At 39.1% G+C, this 20,182-nt stretch overlaps 1 protein-coding gene across 2 annotated transcripts in view; it reads right to left on the bottom strand.

Moving 5' to 3' along the window:
- The window catches only part of pex5lb (peroxisomal biogenesis factor 5-like b), a 46,904-nt gene extending 36,221 nt beyond the window's left edge, over nt 1-10,683 (bottom strand). The window contains exon 1 of one of the 2 annotated variants that reach the window (XM_051125365.1): nt 10,321-10,683. In XM_051125365.1, the coding sequence (XP_050981322.1) occupies nt 10,321-10,341 (21 nt within the window). In that variant the 5' untranslated portion in view covers nt 10,342-10,683. The remainder of the gene's footprint in view (nt 1-10,320) is intronic. The other variant, XM_051125372.1, reaches the window with a different exon arrangement.
- Between the last annotated feature and the right edge of the window lie 9,499 nt (nt 10,684-20,182).

Raw genomic sequence — 20,182 nt, 5'->3', positions numbered from 1 at the left:
ATATGTTAACGTCTGTGTATTTGACAAATATTGCATTTAATTCACTTCATCTGTAATAGAGCATGCAAACACAGCGAGAGCGTCACTAATGAGAGCAGAAAGTGTCCGACTTCATGGCTCCGTTTTCAACTCCGCCCCCGACTGCTCTCGGCTAATCTCGTTGACTGCCCTCTGTAGCTGTGTTTTAAGTCGAACACACCTATTGGTTCATTGTCCTGTCAGGTGGTTATCAGTTCTGTTAGTTCACTGGTTCTTGTTCATTAGTTCTCTCTGTTCATTGGTTGTTCTTGTCATGTGTTCTCCCACTGTTTGGTATATATAGCCCTCATGTGTCATTGTCTAACTTTGTTTGTGTAATCCTCTGTTGGTGAGTCCATGTGTCTCTTCAAGCCAAGTCTGTTTCTGGTCAAGTCAAGTCTTTGTATTTTGGATGTCACTTCTGTGTTCAATCAATACTGCACTTGGGTTCTCGCCTTCAGTGGAATAATCATTACACAAACCCTGAAATTTACATATACCCTGCCCCCGGGAACATGCAAAAGAGTGGGGCCATTTTATGTTGTAGCAAGAACGTAAACAAAGGCCAATGCTGTTTGGCTCCGCTAGGATATATGCATTTTATTTATTGATTTGTTTATTTCTTGAATTATAATAAATGATAAATGTATGCACTCTGTGTAACCATTTGTGACCCTGGACCACAAAACCAGTCTTAAGTAGCATGAGTATATTTGTAGCAATAGCCAACAATACATTGTATGTTCCATGAAGATATTTTGTAAATTTCCTACCATAAATATATCAAAACTTAACATAAGAACATAAGAACATTTGGACAACTTTAAATTTTTATGCACACTCAGATTCCAGATTTTCAAATAGTTGTATCTCGGCCAAATATTGTCCTATACTAACAAATCATCAGTTGTAAAAAATTTACCCTTATGGCTGGTTTTGTGGTCCAGGGTCACATTTGTGTATTTCTTCGATTTATTTTTTGTACATCATGTACATATTTGTGTAGGTTTTGAAAACATGCACTGTAAGTGCACATTTGTGTGTTTTAAATTTAATGTGTAAGGTTTGAATTTATTGTGTATATTTTGAATCTAGTATTTGTATTTTATGTACACATTTGTGTAGGGATTTTATTGTGTGTATTATACACTTGTATATTTTCAATTCAATATAATATGAAAACAATAATATATGTGACCCTGGACCACAAAACCAGTCTTAAGTCGCTGGGGTATATTTGTAGCAATAACCAAAAATACATTGTATGGGTCAAAATTATTGATTTTTCTTTTATGCCAAAATTATTAGGAAATTAAGTAAAAATCATGTTCCATGAAGATATTTTGTAAAATTCCTACTGTAAATATATTAAAACTTAATTTTTAAATGGTAATATGCATTATTAAGAACTTAATTTGGACAACTTTAAAGGCGATTTTCTCAATATCTAGATTGTTTTATATTTGCATTAAATAGCACACTGACCAATAATAACTACATTTTCTAAAATATACACTTAACACATTTATTGTTTCTCATAATACTCACATAACCACTCTGTTTTAAAATACAGATGATCTTTTTATATGTTAAAATAATTATTCCAGATGCACAACTTTCAGGCTCATTAATTCTGTTGATATATCAGCAAAAAGTTTGCTTTGGTTATAATAGAAACTTTAATAAACAAATAATCAGTCACTGCTGATTTATTTTAAACATTATATTATTTAGGCCTATATACACTGAACATTTATTTGTGTAATAAACATTTTAAATGGTCTAACAATAGCATTACTGTATATTTTATTTCACTAAAAATGCAAGGATATGTCCTGTGTGAACAGGACAAGTTTATGTGGAGAAAAAAAATCATACAGTGTCATATCATAATAAAAACTGCCTCCTTTGTGAGGTGATAAACTCAGTTTTCACACATGGTGATGGACTCAGGTTGTGTTGACTGGGTGAAAACTGATCACACCAAAGAAAGGATCTGCAAGCAGAGGAATTGCAGAAAATGCTAACACAAGCTGTAAATGACTTTGATTTCAGCACAGCATATCTATAGCACAGATAACTTATGTCTAAGACTTTAAATTGGACATAAAACAGATTTTGATATCTTGTCAGCTTATCCAACCATTTATACATCAAATTATAATTTTTGTGTCTAATTATCCATTTTGCTGTATGCCTGCTCAAATTAGCTAAAACTAAAGCCTCGAAGGTTTTAACATTCTGCTAATAACAAACCTCAGCTTCTCCTCTAATTATGTCAAAAGACAACTAATAAAAGAAAGCTACAGACAGAGCAAGTTAAGGTTATGCAGGGTTTGAAATTAGTACTCGCCAAACTTCTTAATGCGGGAGGCTCCTCAATGCAGACCCAATGGGTGGAGCTTGACGTCCATCTCCCCCTTGCCGAATGTAATGGTGGAGCTATGGTCCAACCACTTCCTAACCATAACAATATCCCTATCTCTAAATATAACCCCACCCATTAGGTTCACAGAGATGGAGCTGAACTACATCAAACTCCACCCATCACGTCCAGAGAGGGGGAGCTGGATGGCTCTGCAGTGAGTATCTATCCAAATACACAAAAAACTATGTTTTTGTACTTTTAAATGTTACATTCTAACATACTAATTAAATAATTGCATACAAACAATGAGACCAGACGGATTTAAGTGAACTAAGTGCATTGTGACAGTAGTGTTTTCTACATTTCAACATGAACAAAAAAAAAATAATAATTATTTCTCCTGACTTGCCCAGCCCACATACCCGAATACCCGTCCCAGAACAGCATCCTATAATGCTATTGTTTTCACAGATTCCATACAACTTCTCCTTTAATCACACTTCTGACTCATTCAATATTAAACAGGCTTTACACCTACATGCTAAACCTGTGATTTCTGCATAGCTGAAAGAAAAACATAATTCTAATTTACTACACACATTTCAAGCAAAGATCACAGCTTGTGGTAGGAACAAAAAATGTTACCTTGAAACTCCTCTAAGCAATACCTCGGAGAATGAAGCAGCCTAAGGCTGCATCAATCTTTGCTCATATCCGAGGTCAGTGTCGGCTTCGCTGCGGCCCACCAGAGGCTTATTAGCATTAATCATACCTTCAGCAGTCACACTCTACTCAAAGTTAGACAAAAGCCCCAGTTTTATATGCATCTATACAATTCTCTCTTCGCAGTGACAAGAGGAAAATGTTTAGATAGAACATATTTGCGCAAACCATGAGAAAACACATTATTTGAGGCCGAACAGGATGTGAGTTTAATCTGCACGTGTGCCACGCTTATAGGTCAAAGAGAAAAACCCAGTGTTATTTGCACTGTGCTTTTTTCAATTTACAATAATCCTCTGCATTTTGCACCTACTTTCACCAGGGAATATGTGTGCCATCCACCACTGCTGCTGTGTCAGATGGTGATATGTGGTCTGTGGCGCGTGATCCGGTTCAGGAAAAGTGGCACAACAGCTGCAGTGTCATCAGCCAAATCCAGATGCTTTAAGTGATTAGCAATTTAAGCTGCAGTGAAGAGCAACCTGCCTAAGGGTTCACATCTGACCCACTTTTTGAAGGCAGGAGAGAATGAATTCCATAGTGAGCAAGCATATGTGGCCTGCCTTCAGTTCTCCCAGGATTCAATGACATTTAAGTATACTTTCATACTGAGCCATTAGCTTATATTGAAACTGGCAAGTTCAGCACAATTTAAGATAAGCTACCATCCAATAGTGCTCTATCTATAGACTTCACAGTTGGTGAAAGTTTGAAAATATCTCAGGTTCCTGGAACATTGTGAGCTAAATGAGTGCACAATGTCTGTTGATCAATGTTTTATGGTACGTTTCAACTTTCACTGACTTTCATAAGCAGTCATTTCTAATGTTTCAACTGAGACCACACTGATGCAAAAGGCTGTTAACCATCTATCAATCAGTCTCTCTACATTTCCAGTGGATTTGATATGGCTTGTTATGTGAAAGAATAAAGCTGTGTCGCATCATTGTATTAAATGTTGCAATAAATGCTCCTGTTGTCTTACCATGATAAAGTCACAATCAGTTTTTTTTTTTTTGTAGAGCCCAACCATTTATCGGCCAATATGAGCCTGTCGCAGATATATGTGACGCTGGACCACAAAACCAGTCATAAGGGTCAATTTTTCGAAATTGAGATTTATACATCATCTGAAAGCTGAATAAATAGGCTTTGTTTGTTAGGATTTGTTAGGATAGAACAATATTTGGCTGAGATACAACTATTTCAATATATGGAATCTGATGGTGCAAAAAAATCAAAATATTGAGAAAATCACCTCTAAATTTGTTCAAATGAAGTTCTAAGCAATGCATATTACTAATCAAAAATTAAGTTTTGATATATTTACAGTAGGAATTTTACAAAATATCTTCATGGAACATGATCTTTACTTAATATCATAATGATTTTCGGCATAAAAGAAAAATCAACAATTTTGACCCATGCAATGTTTTTTTGGCTATTGCTACAAATATACCCTAAGCGACCTAAGACTGATTTTGTGGTCCAGGGTCAGATATTTGCATCGCCATATATGCATGGTACATACAGGAACCATGGAGTCAAATGTAATACCTTTTAAGACCTTTTTTAAGACTCTTTCCATACATTTTAAGATCTTATCGCCACTTCAAGTTTTAACCGGTTACATCGGCGACACTTTATCTTAGATTTACTATATATTGATTGTAAGATAGCACAACTAAACAGTCTTAGTTTGTGATAATTTATCAGTGCAACATAATTCAGAAGGGTGAGAATGAAGCACAAGAGAATTAACTAACCCAATGCAAGGTTTATTAGAAAGAGAAACCATAAACAAAAAGCTGTGTGCACATTGTGGTGGCAGAAAAAAAAAATGATAACAAGTGAAACGGGTCAAATCCATGGAATAAGAGAAAAAATGTATTGTTGTGTCATTGGATGCCAGAATTGGAATGCAAATCACTTTACAGTATACTGTCGTCAAAGACCCCATTTGAAGCTAAATGCAGACATTTAAACAGACAGACTAATGGATGAAACTGCTATGATTATCCTACTTTTAAAGCATAAATTTCATTTAAACAATAAGTATAAATAATATTCACATTTGCAGTTCATAGGGGACATATTTAGCTATTTTATCTTCCAATTCTGACTTTTTTGTCGCAAATGCAAGTTTATATCTTGTATTTCAGACTTTATAACTCGATTTTACTCAACAATACCGAGTTTGCCAACAGATAGACTCCGCCCACAAAAAAACAGCATCACTGTTTGCAAACACCAAATTGGTCTATTGACAAAACTCATTGAAGAGGGAAAATAAAGCTCTCCGCTAATGGGACAATGAGTTCACACCATACTTTCAAAAGACGGATTTGTAACATCAACTCTTATAACTGTCTGCAAACCATAGCCCTTTCGTGGAACACTTTTCATCACAAACATCTGACTGGTCAGTCAGTTTCTGACCTGTTCCAGGACTCTAACTTGCACTATCACGCAGTAGTGCAGTCAGTCAGTGAGCGTGTTAACAGATGACGTCAAATCTAGCGGGATTCCATATACAAACTACACAGAATCCCACTATTCGCCTAAGCAATGATTAAATTCAGGCAAACTTTAGCATGCAACCTCTTTGGACAAATATAGGCTACATAATGAAAAGATGATACGAAATTTAATACCTTGGAAAATGGCATTTAGGACTTTTTAATATTTTTAAGGGCCTTAATTTTCTTTAAATTAATCAACTTTTAATACTTTTTAAGACACCCTGAAATATGCCGCAGATATGCCGCAGATATGAACATTTTTTTACAAACCATATAACGCAGATAAAATGCTTGTAAATGGTGTAATTATTTAGTTTGTTTAGCAGAGCTCCATTGTTTGCTACTGGCAACCCAGGTCACTGTAATGACACCAGCCAACCCTTTCACTTCAGTCTCGAGGAGGTCTCTTGTTCAGGCAGCGGCAGACAAGCAGACAAGCAGTCAAGCAGTGTCTTAACAGTTAGCTACTAACTAGTTTCTTACTGTAAAGTTAATAAACAATGGTCCCATACGTTTCCCTTTTTGAATGTAAGTTCTATATAATGTTAACTCTGTCCAGTAAAACTGCCATGTCACTAATGCTTATCACATTGGTCACATCACATCTCCTAAGTCAGTATAGTTTGTCAGTACAGTAAGTAATGTAGCAGATTGAAAAGTTAGTATCTTTCTGCAGTCCAACAGTTGGTGAGACGAAATACTATAAAGTAATTAAACAGTGTCCCCGTCTTTTACTCTCGTCCCCGTCTTTTAGCTTATCATACTCATTTGCTACATCAGTAGGGCCCTATTATTTCCACAATGCAGAAAACATAGACAGAATTGCTGAATCCAGTCATAAAAACGGAACTGACTGTATAATGCAGAATTTCATGGAATTTGTAATATTTTTAATGAATAAATAAAAAACAGGTCAGTACACTTAAATTGAATTGTGATACTAGTGTCTGTGAATATTAAACTGCAAAGAGATAAAATACTAGTTAAATACTAGTTGCTAAATACTAGTTAAATACCCTGCCTCCATGGACCTTTCTCACATTTCCAGGTTTCTCATAGCAGAAGTCGTCACAGTTGGGTAAAACCCGAGAGCAGTGAATGAGTACCACAAATATATTTTTTGCATTCCCATTTGCTCAAATAGCAAAAGAAAATGTACACTATAGAGTTTTCACGACTTTCAATTAAAGGATTGAGCTAGACTGATATCGGCAGTCAGAAGAGAGAACAATGTCAAATTTACCGTCCCTCCCATATACCGTTGAAACGCGTCATCACAGGCTTGTGAAAAGGGTCCATTACATGTCTTTGTCACATCATTATAAATGTTTGATTACCACATTCAAGTGATAACTGCAAAAAATGTGTTTATATTCTGTTTATGTATATACTGTATTCTATATACAGTACCAGTCAAAAGTTTGGACACACGAATGGAAAGTGTGTCCAAACTTTTGACTGGTACTGTACTATGATATACACATAAAGAATTTTTTTACTCCCTAATATTGGAATCTGTATCGGCATCGGCCCCCAAAAAAACCCTATTGTTTGGGCTCTATTACATTATAGCTTGAGATCCGTTTATGATTTCTCCAAAGCAACAACACTCATTTTAAAAACTAAAATGTGTTCATTTTCAGCCTTACGTTTAAATCAATTGTTATATTTCATCTCAGGGTAAAATAATCAGGTGCAAATCAAACAAACAAAATTATTAAAAAGTACAATATGTTCTTTCATTAACTATGGCTCCTTAATTGGGTTTTGCAGCAATAAATAATTGGTTTCTTTTGAGATACTCTGTGGAGACAAGTGAACAAGACAATTAACAAAAGGCTGCAAACAGATAATATATGTGCCAAACACAATTCATTAATGTTACAGTTTAGCATTTTCAGCATTAAATTTTCATTGTAATTCATTTGGGCTATTCTGGGATGTGTACTGTTAGTCAACTATAATCAGTTTTTCTGCCTGGTTATCATTAGAGCACCTGGAGACTTGGTTTGGTCCTCACACTGCACATAGTGTGTCCCATTAAGTATAACTATGGAAAAAAATATATTAATAATAGTGATAATAATATTATTGCACTTTATTTAGTTAGGTTTTTTTTATAAAATAATTTTTTTTAAAAAGTATTAAATAAAAATAATTTTTTTTTATAGTAAAATAAAAAATAAAATGCTAACATTTACTGTTTTATATGAATTTTCATCATTTTCAAACTTTTATTTTGGCGGATTGCCGGCAAGCTGCTGGGTTTAGTCGACTGAAGGGTGTCAGTGATTGAAATTGAAGTTTTGTGCTTTGAAAATGGCAGCAGGTAGCCTAGATTTATGCTTTCAGTTTAGATAGGAATCTTATACAGTACAGTTTGTCATCTAAAATGGTAATTGTGCATTAACAGCTGTCATCCATGTCAGTATGCAAATGAGAGATCTGAACATTATTTACCACGTGCATCTTTTATTTTGGTCGCGCATGCGCACCTGTGTACCACTTATGTGCAGGCTAAAATGGTATGCACCACTGTTACCAACATTCAGTTGTTTGCCAATATTCCAAGAAACATTCATAGCATTGCAAACTGTGTAACTGGAACTACAGCTCTCAACCTTTAGTTAGAAGCATATGGTTTCGTTAGTATGAAATGTAGGGATGTGAAAATGAACCCTGAGCTGGTTGAAAATCGATGAAAACTTGACGATTCAAGTTGGTTGATTTGTTAAACAAATCACGATACAATTGGGGGTGGGGGTTTATACTGTATGTATGTATCTCTGAGGAGAACTGACTGTCTCGAGGAAAATGCTATTACTCCACCACCTGCATGTGACATCATGAATGGCAGCTGTTAAACCAATGTAGTTCAAACAACAGAGGGGTGACCAAGAAATAATGCCTAGTTAGTTCATTTTTGTATTGATGGATCTTAATATAGTGTTTAAGCAACGAGTTCCGTCTGTGTATGGAAAATGCACCGCTGAGTGGCTAAATGTCTTGAATACGTAAAAATACTTTAATTTTCTTTTAAATATGCTTTACCCCTCTCAAATGCTTAATAACTACACATCTAAGCCTGCTAACATAAATGGGACAAAAGCAGCATTCCAAGCGGAAAATTCTCTGATAAAAGGAGAAAGGCACATCAAAGGGCTTTCTCACACTTCTCTTTTTTTAGTCTCTCACAACCCCACGCAAGGCTGAACTAATGCACCTTCAGAAGGCAAAGCCTCAACTATTGCGTACATGGGCATAGCAATATGAAAAGAGTTTCAGGTGGGTATAAGGGCACCCTCTCAAACGTACACTCTCATCTGAGAATTTAGGAAAATTTAAAGTTCTTCCTTATACAAGTAGTCACTCTCTGTGTCTTAAATGCAGACAGCATGCAGTGCTGTGAGTGGTAAAGATCTGTGGGAAGCCTGTGTAACATCCATAAACCAGCACCATTTAAGCCTTTAAACACAACTTGAAATTTAAAAACAAATTCAAAAACATCAGAACTGTTCCTCGCACTGCACATCTAAAGTACCAGACATGAACCGATGAGGGAAATAAGCAGCCATAAATCGTGATGCTGCAAATTACTTGCAAACATACAATACACAATTTCAAACAGTAATCGCAATCACAGATTTTCCCTTGTCCCATCATGAGAAATGGGACACAGAATGGGACACAGACCTGTGGTCTAATACCTTACTCAGATTTACAGCTTGCTAAGACAGAAGACACATTTATCTTGAAGACTCGGAAGCAAACCACACTTGATGGCAGTTCCCTGAAGTGCAAGCACAGCATCATCAGTCATGTGAACGGCAGCAGGCAATATCTAAGTTCATCTGACTCTATGAAGGTCAAATTCCTTCCAAGTGCAAAACACGGATGTTGAGACAGCAGTCATGCAGGGGTCATGACATCAATGCTCATTTTAGTTTCATCCATTTTTATTTGTTGAAAAAAGTCTTACTTTTTAAGGGAAAATGAAATAAATGCATTTAAAACAGATTGAAATTCTTCAAAATGCTGAAATGACACATGTTAAGAAGGCCCACTTTGTTATGATATAAATGGCATGTGCATACTTGGACCTTAACACTTACACGTACATATATACACAAACTGTTTACTGGTTAATGCAAATGTGACTACTGATTTTATATGTATATACTAACACATCTTGAAATTTACATAATGAAACACTGAGGAGTGCTTATAATTCCTAATAATTAGATTATGGTAGGGAAGTGTATTTTACCATATAGTAGGAAAGCCTTTTAAAAGTAATATTAATATAAAAACTTAGTGAGTTTTTACAGGGACCTTATTTTGAGGCCATTTAAAACAACAGTGTGTTTATTTAATGCATGGGTCATATACAAGCAGAACACAATGTTCAGACAGTTACAGGATTAAACTGGACAAAATGCTGGCTTGAAACATTCTCTTTTTCTTCAGACTTAACGTCCTCCTCATGCAGTTCATGCTTATGTCCTGAAATATGTTTTGCCCATTGCCCACATACTAAACATGCAGCTTAAAGAGTGAGATTTGACAGGTGAAAACAGTATAAACTCCTCAGTTTAAGGATGATTTAGTTTTGACATGCGCACGTGTAGGTAGAGAAGATGCTTCACGCGCCGTTGGCCAATAATAAATGAAAGAAGCACGCGATCTTACCTGTGAATGTCCCTGGTACATATTCAGTCCAAGTGCTAAAAAACACCGGCGTTTGTGTTGGTACACCACTACTGTCAATTATCAGTGAGGAGGAGAAAGAGGAGCGGAGCTATCCCTGAGTCTCGGGTACTGAGATGTTTTCATGCTCCAGCTGCGTCCACGTGAGGATTCCTCTTACAGGACCTTTCACGAGACCGTGCGTCCGAGTTTCTGACGTTCATATTACGCCGTGAGCTTTGAGGTAGTGGGTTAACTGCGCGATACGGCTACAGCAGTGTTGTCTTCCTCTTTTTTCCTCGGGTTATTCCACTCCTTAGTGGAAATGTTCGAGTCCCAACCCACTTGAGCACGGAAACGCCTCATTGAGCAGTATGCCACCTCCCATGAATAACATCAACACTCAAGATGTGCTGCTGCTGCCACTGCTGCTGCCAGAGGGTGTCAGTACACTACTCTGCACTTTTATTAATTTACTTCATACTGCTGAGTGATAACAGGACATATGATATGTTTATCTAATGATACTGTTAGCACTTTACGGTGTTAAACATATTTAGCCACGTAGGTCCAAAATATAATTTCATTTATTACAAGAATAATGATGCCAACAAAAAGTATCAAGTCCAACAAAAATAAGCAGATATTAGCAAAGCTTTGTTCTTTATTATGTAAAACTTATTGAAATCACATTGTAACAGCACTATTGTTAAGTTACATACTGAACTCTGCTTACAGTGCTTTGTGATTTAAAGCACATTTAAAAAAAAAAAAAAGAATAATATTTTTAGTGACATTATTATTATTATTATTATTTTCATGCATTGTGTTTTTTGATTAACCATTATTCTTGAGAATTCCCACTGTTTTATGTAAATTGTGACCCTGGACCACAAAACCAGGATAGGACAATATTTGGCAGAGATAGTATATAACTATATGAAAATCTGGAATCTGAGGGTGCAAAAAAATCTAAATATTGAGAAAATCACCTATAAATTTGTCCAAATTAAGTTCTGATATAGTTAAATTTTGATATAAGTTACGGTAGGAAATTTACAAAATATTTTCATGGAACGTAAAATCTTTACTTTATATTCTAATGATTTTTGTCATTAAAAAAAAAATGACAATTTTGACCCATACAATGTATTTTTGACTATTGCTACAAATATACCTATGCTACTTAAGACTGGTTTTGTGGTCCAGGGTCACAATTAGCGTAATTCAGTGATTATATATAAAGCAGTATGAGCAGTATGCCACCACTCATAAATAAGAGCACTCAAGATGTGCTGCTTCTGCATCAGTATACTACTGTATATTTTTATTAATGTACTTTATACTGCAGAGTGATAAGAGGGCATCTGATGAGAGACAGCATTTCAGTCATTCATTCCTTTATTTTGTATTACTGTAGTGGAAACTAGGGGTAATGGAAATAGGTTCCTTGCTTGGACCTACGGTACCCGTTTTCTTCCATCACCGTCTCATTGGAGGCATTCATTATGATTGATTGTCTCTTGCTCAGTGTAGCAGTCCAAGCTTTATCACAAGTGAGACACACAATGACCTATTCACTAGAAGTCATCCACTCTACGCTGTATGTCAGCTTCAAATTAATGAGCTGACATGTAATCAAATATTTCCTCTCCCTGAGTCATGACTAGCAAATGAGGTCAGGCCATAGAAATCCTCAGTAACTGCAAACCTCTTCTTTCCTTCCTATTTAATTTTTAGGAATTTTTGTAAATTATTCCAGCAAAATTTTAATGCGACAAATTTAATGTCTGTTGTCTTTTATAACATGTAATACAATGTAACCATTTGCATTAGCCCTTGGTTGTTCCTCTTTAATTGCAAGTATTTAAGAGAGACCAAGGATAGTTCTCACTTAAGGATCTTGACACAAGGGTTATATCTCAGAAGTTCTTCAGTAACTAAAAGATGCCTTCGAACTTTTAGTATGAATAATTCATATATTTATAAGGAAGCCCACATATGCTGGATATGATGTAACTACTTTTTACTCAGTGTGCATTTCTCTTTTCTCTTTGGGACTTAATTTGGGTCATGCATTGTTGGCACAGAACTCTTTCTGCATGAGAAAAGAATCATTTTATGATATTATTCAATGTCATGAAGCACTTGCTCATTTGCACTCGTCTCACTTCACTGACTGAGCAGTTCAGGTCAGTCATTCTGCTGTTTAATGTGCTGGCTGATTTGACCTCACAGTGGCTACTCATGTGTGCCCTGATATTAGCAGTGGGAATTCTGGAACTCCACTATGAACTGCTTATCCAATATTCTGTCCATCCTGAAGGTCATCTCTAAAGGACATGAAAAGAGTGTCCTTAATTATCAGTGGGTCTCCCTTTATTCATTTTTCTTTGCAGCTCTTGCATATTCTGCTCATTGTTTTTTCCATTTACCTCCTTCCAAGTCCACCTCATCTGTTCATCCCAGTTCTTCTCATTTTCTCCAGTATTTACCCTTTTTGGTCCTGACTGCTTCTTTAGTTTCTTCAACCTAAAGACTTTCAAGTCTCTACACATCATGGGAAAGAATTGGCTTGCTCATAGGTGTTAGATGGAATTGTTTTTGTTAAGTACTCCCAGTATTTTTTTTAAATAATAGATTATGCATTTATAGTTCACTTGAACTGTCATTATGACAAATTAACAGAAGAGTAAATGGAAATGTATATGGAAACAAATAGTGATGACATGCAGGGGTACACAATACATGGTGAGTGAGATCTAAAATGCCAGAAAAAAAAACCAAAAAAAATAAAATAAAATAAAAAATAAACCACACAATACAAATGCAAATACTATCATAGAAGCAGACGGAACACCAGGTAAGTAATCGGTTAGACAGTTTATTGAATTCACACAGGAGAAATACGGAGATTGAAGATGTTCGACAGGTGAGTAAACGTCAACAGTCTTGAATGTTCTGAAACGGATACTGCGCTGATTAACGATCTTTTCCTCTCGTAGATATTCCAGGATAACGAGGATGGCTGAACAAACACACACCGCTGAAGGACAAGGATGACTGACTGGAACACAAGAGACACAGGTAAGTAATTGCAGGTAAGTAACAGGTATCGTGCACTCGCGTAGAGAGACACAATCGGTCCGCTTCGTAGAGACGAGCCTGGACAGTGACTGTTGTGCGGTGTGTGCTTATAAAGGGTGTGGTTGATGGGGTGCAGGTGTGAGATAATTAGTACTCCGGTGAGAGGGATCGTTGGGTGTGACCAGTGTTCGAGCCTGGCCAATCCGTGACATTACCCCCCTCCCCACGGCCCGTTCCTGAGGGCCGAAACCTCCGGTGCCGAGGTGGTCTACCTCTACCTCGAGGTGCCGGATATTCTGGATGAGCTGCATGAAATTCCGAGATGAGAGCGGGGTCTAAGATGTCGTCACGTGGAACCCATGATCTTTCCGCTGGTCCATAACCTTCCCAGTCGACCAAGTACTCCAGACGACCACCACGATGCCAGGACTGCGGAATTTCATTGACGGAGTATATCGATCCTTCCTCTAGCACCAAAGGAGGAGGGGGGTCTTCTTCTTGGCCAGGCTCTGTGGAAGGAAGCAGAGGTTCGTGACAGGGTTTTAGTAGTGACACATGGAACGTGGGATGAATCCTGTATTGTGGTGGGTTGTAGTCTGTATGTAATGGGATTGACCTGTTCCAGGATGGTAAAGGGGCCAATAAATCTGGGACTTAACTTCTTTGAGGGCAGGCGTAATCGGATGTCTCGAGTGGAGAGCCAGACTTTCTGACCTGGAGTGAAGTTGGGTCCTGGAATCCTTCTTCGGTCGGATACGGCTTTGGACCTGTTCACTGCCCTCTGGAGATGATGGTGAGCCGCGTCCCAGACTCTCTCGCTCTCCCGGAACCAGTGATCCACTGCGGGGACATCTGATGGTTCACCGTTCCACGGGAAGAGAGGAGGCTGGAAACCTAAAACACATTGGAAAGGTGTAAGTCCCGTGGAAGGTTGCCGCAGTGAATTTTGGGCGTATTCAGCCCAACCCAGGAACTGGTTCCAGGAGTTCTGGTGACCGTGACAGAAGGTACGAAGGAACCGCCCCACCTCTTGAATTTTCCTCTCTGTCTGTCCGTTGGTCTGAGGATGGTATCCAGACGAGAGGCTGACGGTCACACCTAGAAGTTTAAAGAATGCCATCCATACTCGGGAGATGAATTGAGGACCCCTATCTGATACGATGTCCTCAGGGAGTCCATAATAACGGAAGACGTGGTTGAAGAGGCATTCAGCTGTTTCTAGGGCTGTTGGTAGTCCTTTGAGTGGTATCAACCGACAAAACTTGGAGAAACGATCAACTATAACCAGGATACAGGTGTTTTCATCAGATACCGGAAGATCAGTCATAAAATCGACTCCTAGGTGTGACCAGGGGCGGTTCGGTATGGGCAAGGGATGGCGCTTTCCAGCTGGAAGGTGACGTGGGCTTTTTGACATGGCACACTCCTTACATCCTTGTACATACCTCCTCACATCCATTGCCATGTCTGGCCACCAGAAGTGGTCGGTTAGCAGCGAGAGAGTATTATTGGCCCCAGGATGCCCCGTGCCCAGGGAGGTATGAGTAGCATGGATTAGATTTACCCGTTGCGCAGCAGGGATGAATTTGCGTCCTGGAGGGCAGCCCGGCGGGACCCTGGGTTCAGGAGTGGCGACGACTGGAGGTTCGGTCCAATCTATAGGACTGACGATGAGATGGTTAGGAATGATAGAGGAAGGAGCCTCAGTATTAGTTCCACCTTCAGAAAGACGTGATAGGGCATCTGCTCGGACGTTCTTTGATCCAGGACGGTAAGAGATGGAGAAATTGAACCTGGTGAAGAAGAGTGCCCATCTGGCTTGTCTGGGACATAGACGTTTGGCGTCCCGTAGGTACTGTAAATTCTTATGATCTGTGATTACCTGGAAGGGATGGTTGGCTCCCTCCAACCAGTGTCGCCACTCCTCTAGAGCAAGCTTGATGGCCAGTAACTCCCTGTTTCCGATGTCATAATTCCTCTCCGCCGGGCTGAGCTTCCTGGAGAAATAGGCACATGGATGGAGTCGTGGAGGATTTCCATGATGTTGGGAAAGGACAGCTCCGACTCCAGTGGTGGATGCATCTACTTCCACAACAAAAGGCAAATTTGGGTCAGGATGAGTCAGGAGTGGGGCTTGAGTGAAGGCCTTCTTCAGTGTTTCAAACAATGTGGTGGCTTCAGTGGTCCAGTTGAGAGTCTTTGGATGTCCTTTCAGAAGATTAGTGAGGGGATTAGTAATTTGACTGTACCCTTTGATGAACCGACGGTAGAAGTTTGCAAACCCCAGGAATCTCTGCAGTTCTTTTATAGAGTTGGGTTTGGTCCAGGAAACAACAGCTTCCACCTTCCCCTCGTCCATGCGAACTCCGTGATGATCGATGATATAACCTAGGAACTGGACAGATTTCTGGTGGAATGAACATTTCTCAGCCTTCAGATATAATTGATGCTCTCGTAGTCTTTGGAGGACCTCCGCAACGTGATGTGAATGTTCAGCCTCACTATTCGAGTAGATCAGGATATCATCTATGTAGACGATGACGAAGTGATGAAGGAATTCTCGGAGAACCTCATGAATGAAGTTTTGAAAGGGGGCGTTTACTAATCCATAGGGCATTACCTGATACTCATAGTGACCAGTAGGGGTCACGAGTGCCGTCTTCCATTCATCCCCTTTTCGGATTCTGATCAGGTTATATGCGCTGCGGAGATCCAATTTGGTGAAGATTACGGCCGAACGGAGTTGTTCCAGGGCAGCTGGGACGAGAGGAAGGGGATAACGAAATTTAATGGTGTGATGGTTGAGAACACGATAGTCGATACACGGATGTAGCCCTCCATCTTTTTTGGAGACAAAGAAATTTGAAGCTGCAGGTGATATAGATGGACATATATACTCCTGACTCAGAGCCTCCCGGATGTACTCCTCCATGGCCTTACTCTCAGGAAGCGATAACGGGTAAATCCTTCCCTTGGGCAGTGAGGCATTTGGAATGAGGTCAATCGCGCAGTCCCATGGCCGATGAGGAGGTAGCTGGGAAGCTCTCTTGGGGCAAAATACATCCGCATAGTCAGAGTATAAGGCAGGAATTTCGACAGACTGGTTACTCACTGGACTTTCAACAGAAGTGACACAGACGGGTATGCTCTTCTTAACTGGTTGTGGCAAGTCTGGGAAGCAATCGAGGTTGCAGTCTTCACCCCATCGTAATACTTCTCCTGTGCCCCAAGAGATGATGGGATTATGCTTCACCAGCCACAGGCGCCCTAAGATGATGTCAACAGTGGCGCCCTCCAGAACCAGCAGCTTGATTTGTTCCTTGTGCAGTAATCCAAGTTGAAGTTGAATGAAGTCACATTGACGTTGTACTTGTTTCCGAGAGAGTAATTCCCCAGTTATGGAGTGAATCTGGTACTTGGTAGACGTGGCGAAAGTGCGGAGCTTGAGCTGGCGGCAGAGGGTTCCCGAGATGAAGTTACCAGCTGACCCGGAGTCGATGAGGGCTGTGACTGTAACAGAATTCAAGACCGTAGTTACTATAACATTGGTGGTCAGTGGAAGCAATTTTTCCGTTTCAGACTGAAGAACACTCACCCAGTTTCGTCTTGGTCATGAAGGGCAGTTCAGCTTCATGTGACCACTGCCCCCGCAATATAGACAGAGACCCCGGGTCAGCCTCCTCTGCCGCTCAGTGGATGACAGTTTCCTAGAGTCGAGGATCATGGGTTCGGTGGCTGGTTCTGGAGGGGAATTCTGCTCTGGTCGACGGAGGAGTGCGGTTTCTTCTGAGAGATATGATGTCATGCGATCAGAACATCGGATGGAATGTTGGATGAATTTTTCCAGTCCAATATGATCATCAAGGGCTGCCAGTTGCAAGCGAAGTTTGGGCTCCAAACCTAGCCGGTAGGTGGTCAATAGCGATCTCTCGTTCAATCCACTCGCAGCGGCCAATGTTCTGAATTTTAGAGAATATTCATGAATGGACATAGTACTTTGCTTGAAATGGTATAGTTGTTCTCCCGCTGAGATGGCCGAGTTAGACTGACCGAAAACTTCTTTGAAATGTGAGATGAATGACTGGATGGTTCGCGTGGCCGGCCCGGTTTGGAGCCAAAGAGTTTCTGCCCATTGTAAAGCTGAACCTGAGAGTAGAGAAATGAAAGCAATTTTAGATTGGTCGGTAGGATACAGCGTTGGTTGCATGGTGAAGGTTAATGAGCATTGTAACAGAAATCCGTTGCACTCCTCCGCCCGGCCAGAGTAGGGCGCTGGTCGAGCCATGGGACTGGACGGAACTGGTAGAGAAGAAGTGCTCGGTGAAGGTGCTGATTCGCAGGTTGGCGGAGGTGACATGAGCTGTGTCTGAAACCGCTCCCTATCCACTATATAGTGCACTATATCAGGTGTCAGCCATTTTGTAGTGATGTCCGAATTCGGAGTGAACGACTTCATTCCCTACATTCGTTCACTACTTTTTACCCACAGTGCATTCTGATTTCGAGTGTACAACCGATGTACACTCGCTGAAGCACTATATCCCACAATCCAATGCGGAGAACCGACGAGCTGGAAGAGAGAGCGGGAGCGAACAATTTTGAATGAGAGATGCCGTTTAGATCTTTATTATTTCTGCTTTATTGTTTATTTCATGAATTATTCATATCAAAATATATTAAATAGGCATTAACTCAGTTTAATATTTTACTAATTTAATGAACTGGCATCTTTGTTAATTTACAAAAAATGATAATTTGGTGGATATTTAAAAATGTTCGTTGGTAGCGTATTCATTCTGATGTAATATTAACGGTCGCCTGAGGGCGCTCTACGATCATTGGAATGTTACGCAGCTCGTGAGAGTTTCAAGATACTACAAACAATAAATACATAAAATTATTAACATGTAATTAATGTATGTTTATTTTTGTTGACAGTATTTTATTAGTATTTAATGATTATGAACACATATTACAAAACAAATACTATTAATAAAACCATAAAGCTGATGCAGTGGTATGTATAATTACAGTATAAAGTCATTTAAAGTGTTATTGCTATTAATATTATTTTCTAAAATAAGGTTCATGTAATATAAAAGTACATGTGAAAAAGATGTTTTTCGGAACAGCTCCAAGTCTCATGCGAAGTGTAACGATATGCGTCACCGTCCGAATTCGTTCACTTCATTTCGTTCACTCCTTCTGATATAGTCCACTCAACGGCCATTCACTATATAGGGATTAGTGAATGAGTGAACGAGTGAGCGATTTCGGACACAGCTATGGTGACAGCCGGGCGCAGCAAAACCCGGCGGAGCGAATCCACCAACTCCTGAAAGGGATCTTCCGTGCTCATGCTGAAAACTGTTTTGGGTCCGGGCTTCTGTCATAGAAGCAGACGGAACACCAGGTAAGTAATCGGTTAGACAGTTTATTGAATTCACACAGGAGAAATACGGAGATTGAAGATGTTCGACAGGTGAGTAAACGTCAACAGTCTTGAATGTTCTGAAATGGATACTGCGCTGATTAACGATCTTTTCCTCTCGTAGATATTCCAGGATAACGAGGATGGCTGAACAAACACACACCGCTGAAGGACAAGGATGACTGACTGGAACACAAGAGACACAGGTAAGTAATTGCAGGTAAGTAACAGGTATCGTGCACTCGCGTAGAGAGACACAATCGGTCCGCTTCGTAGAGACGAGCCCGGAAAGTGACTGTTGTGCGGTGTGTGCTTATAAAGGGTGTGGTTGATGGGGTGCAGGTGTGAGATAATTAGTACTCCGGTGAGAGGGATCGTTGGGTGTGACCGGTGTTCGAGCCTGGCCAATCCGTGACAAATACACAATAATGCCTCTACAATTCATATTTAAATGTTTCTACAATCCACATTTTACATGCAGACAATGACGTTACAAATTCTGTGTAAAATTATTGTCACATGTTATTAAGAATATGCAAAAGATTGTATGTTAAAGAGTATGCAAATTATAGCATATCATACATATGCAGATCACTGCATATTTTGCAAGTTATAGAAAACATATAATATGCAAAATGTGCAAACTTGATATTGTTTTATGTATTTATTTGTTTTCTCTAAAAACTAGGTCATTACAACACATCAAGATATTCAGGACTATTGGACCTGATATATTTGCTTTTACGTTCAGTTCAGAAGACGTCAATTTTACCAAACAAATTTCTGGCTTTGTTTAGAGTGCTGCTAAAGCGCAAGTGCACACTCACAGTTGGTGAACCTCAATCAATTCATATCTGTCATGACAAAGCTATCTTTTCAAGAGTCAGTTTTTAAGGTTTTTAAATAAACCCACTTGTGAGAGTCACTCATTTTAACAGACCTCTCTCTATAACATCATACAAAAAATCAGTTTAAACTATGTTAAACATAGCCCACAAAACTCCATGTCAGACAATCATATGCTAATTGCCTAACATCATCTTCTTTTTTTACAAACTACTCTCACGCCTCCACCCAGAGCTAGAGAATATGTATCATCAAAGTTCAATTCAAACTCTCTGTACTCTTGGCACAGATGTCCTTGTGTTCTCCTGTGCGTGAACCGAGTCATGACTGAAGCTGAAAATGAAAGGATTATATATATGAAGCCTCTGTCCCAGAGCAGACTGTAGAACCTAAATTAATGAAGATTACTTTGCGTTTTCAAATTGAAATGTAAATTTGTGCAAGAGTACACATTTATAAAAGCATATGACAAGCCAGCCTGAGTCGTGTAATTATATGCAA

This window comes from Labeo rohita, chromosome 2, assembly GCF_022985175.1.
Source record: "Labeo rohita strain BAU-BD-2019 chromosome 2, IGBB_LRoh.1.0, whole genome shotgun sequence".
In the NCBI taxonomy this organism is placed as follows: Eukaryota; Metazoa; Chordata; class Actinopteri; order Cypriniformes; family Cyprinidae; genus Labeo; species Labeo rohita.
This window is presented reverse-complemented; position numbering and strand designations above follow the sequence as displayed.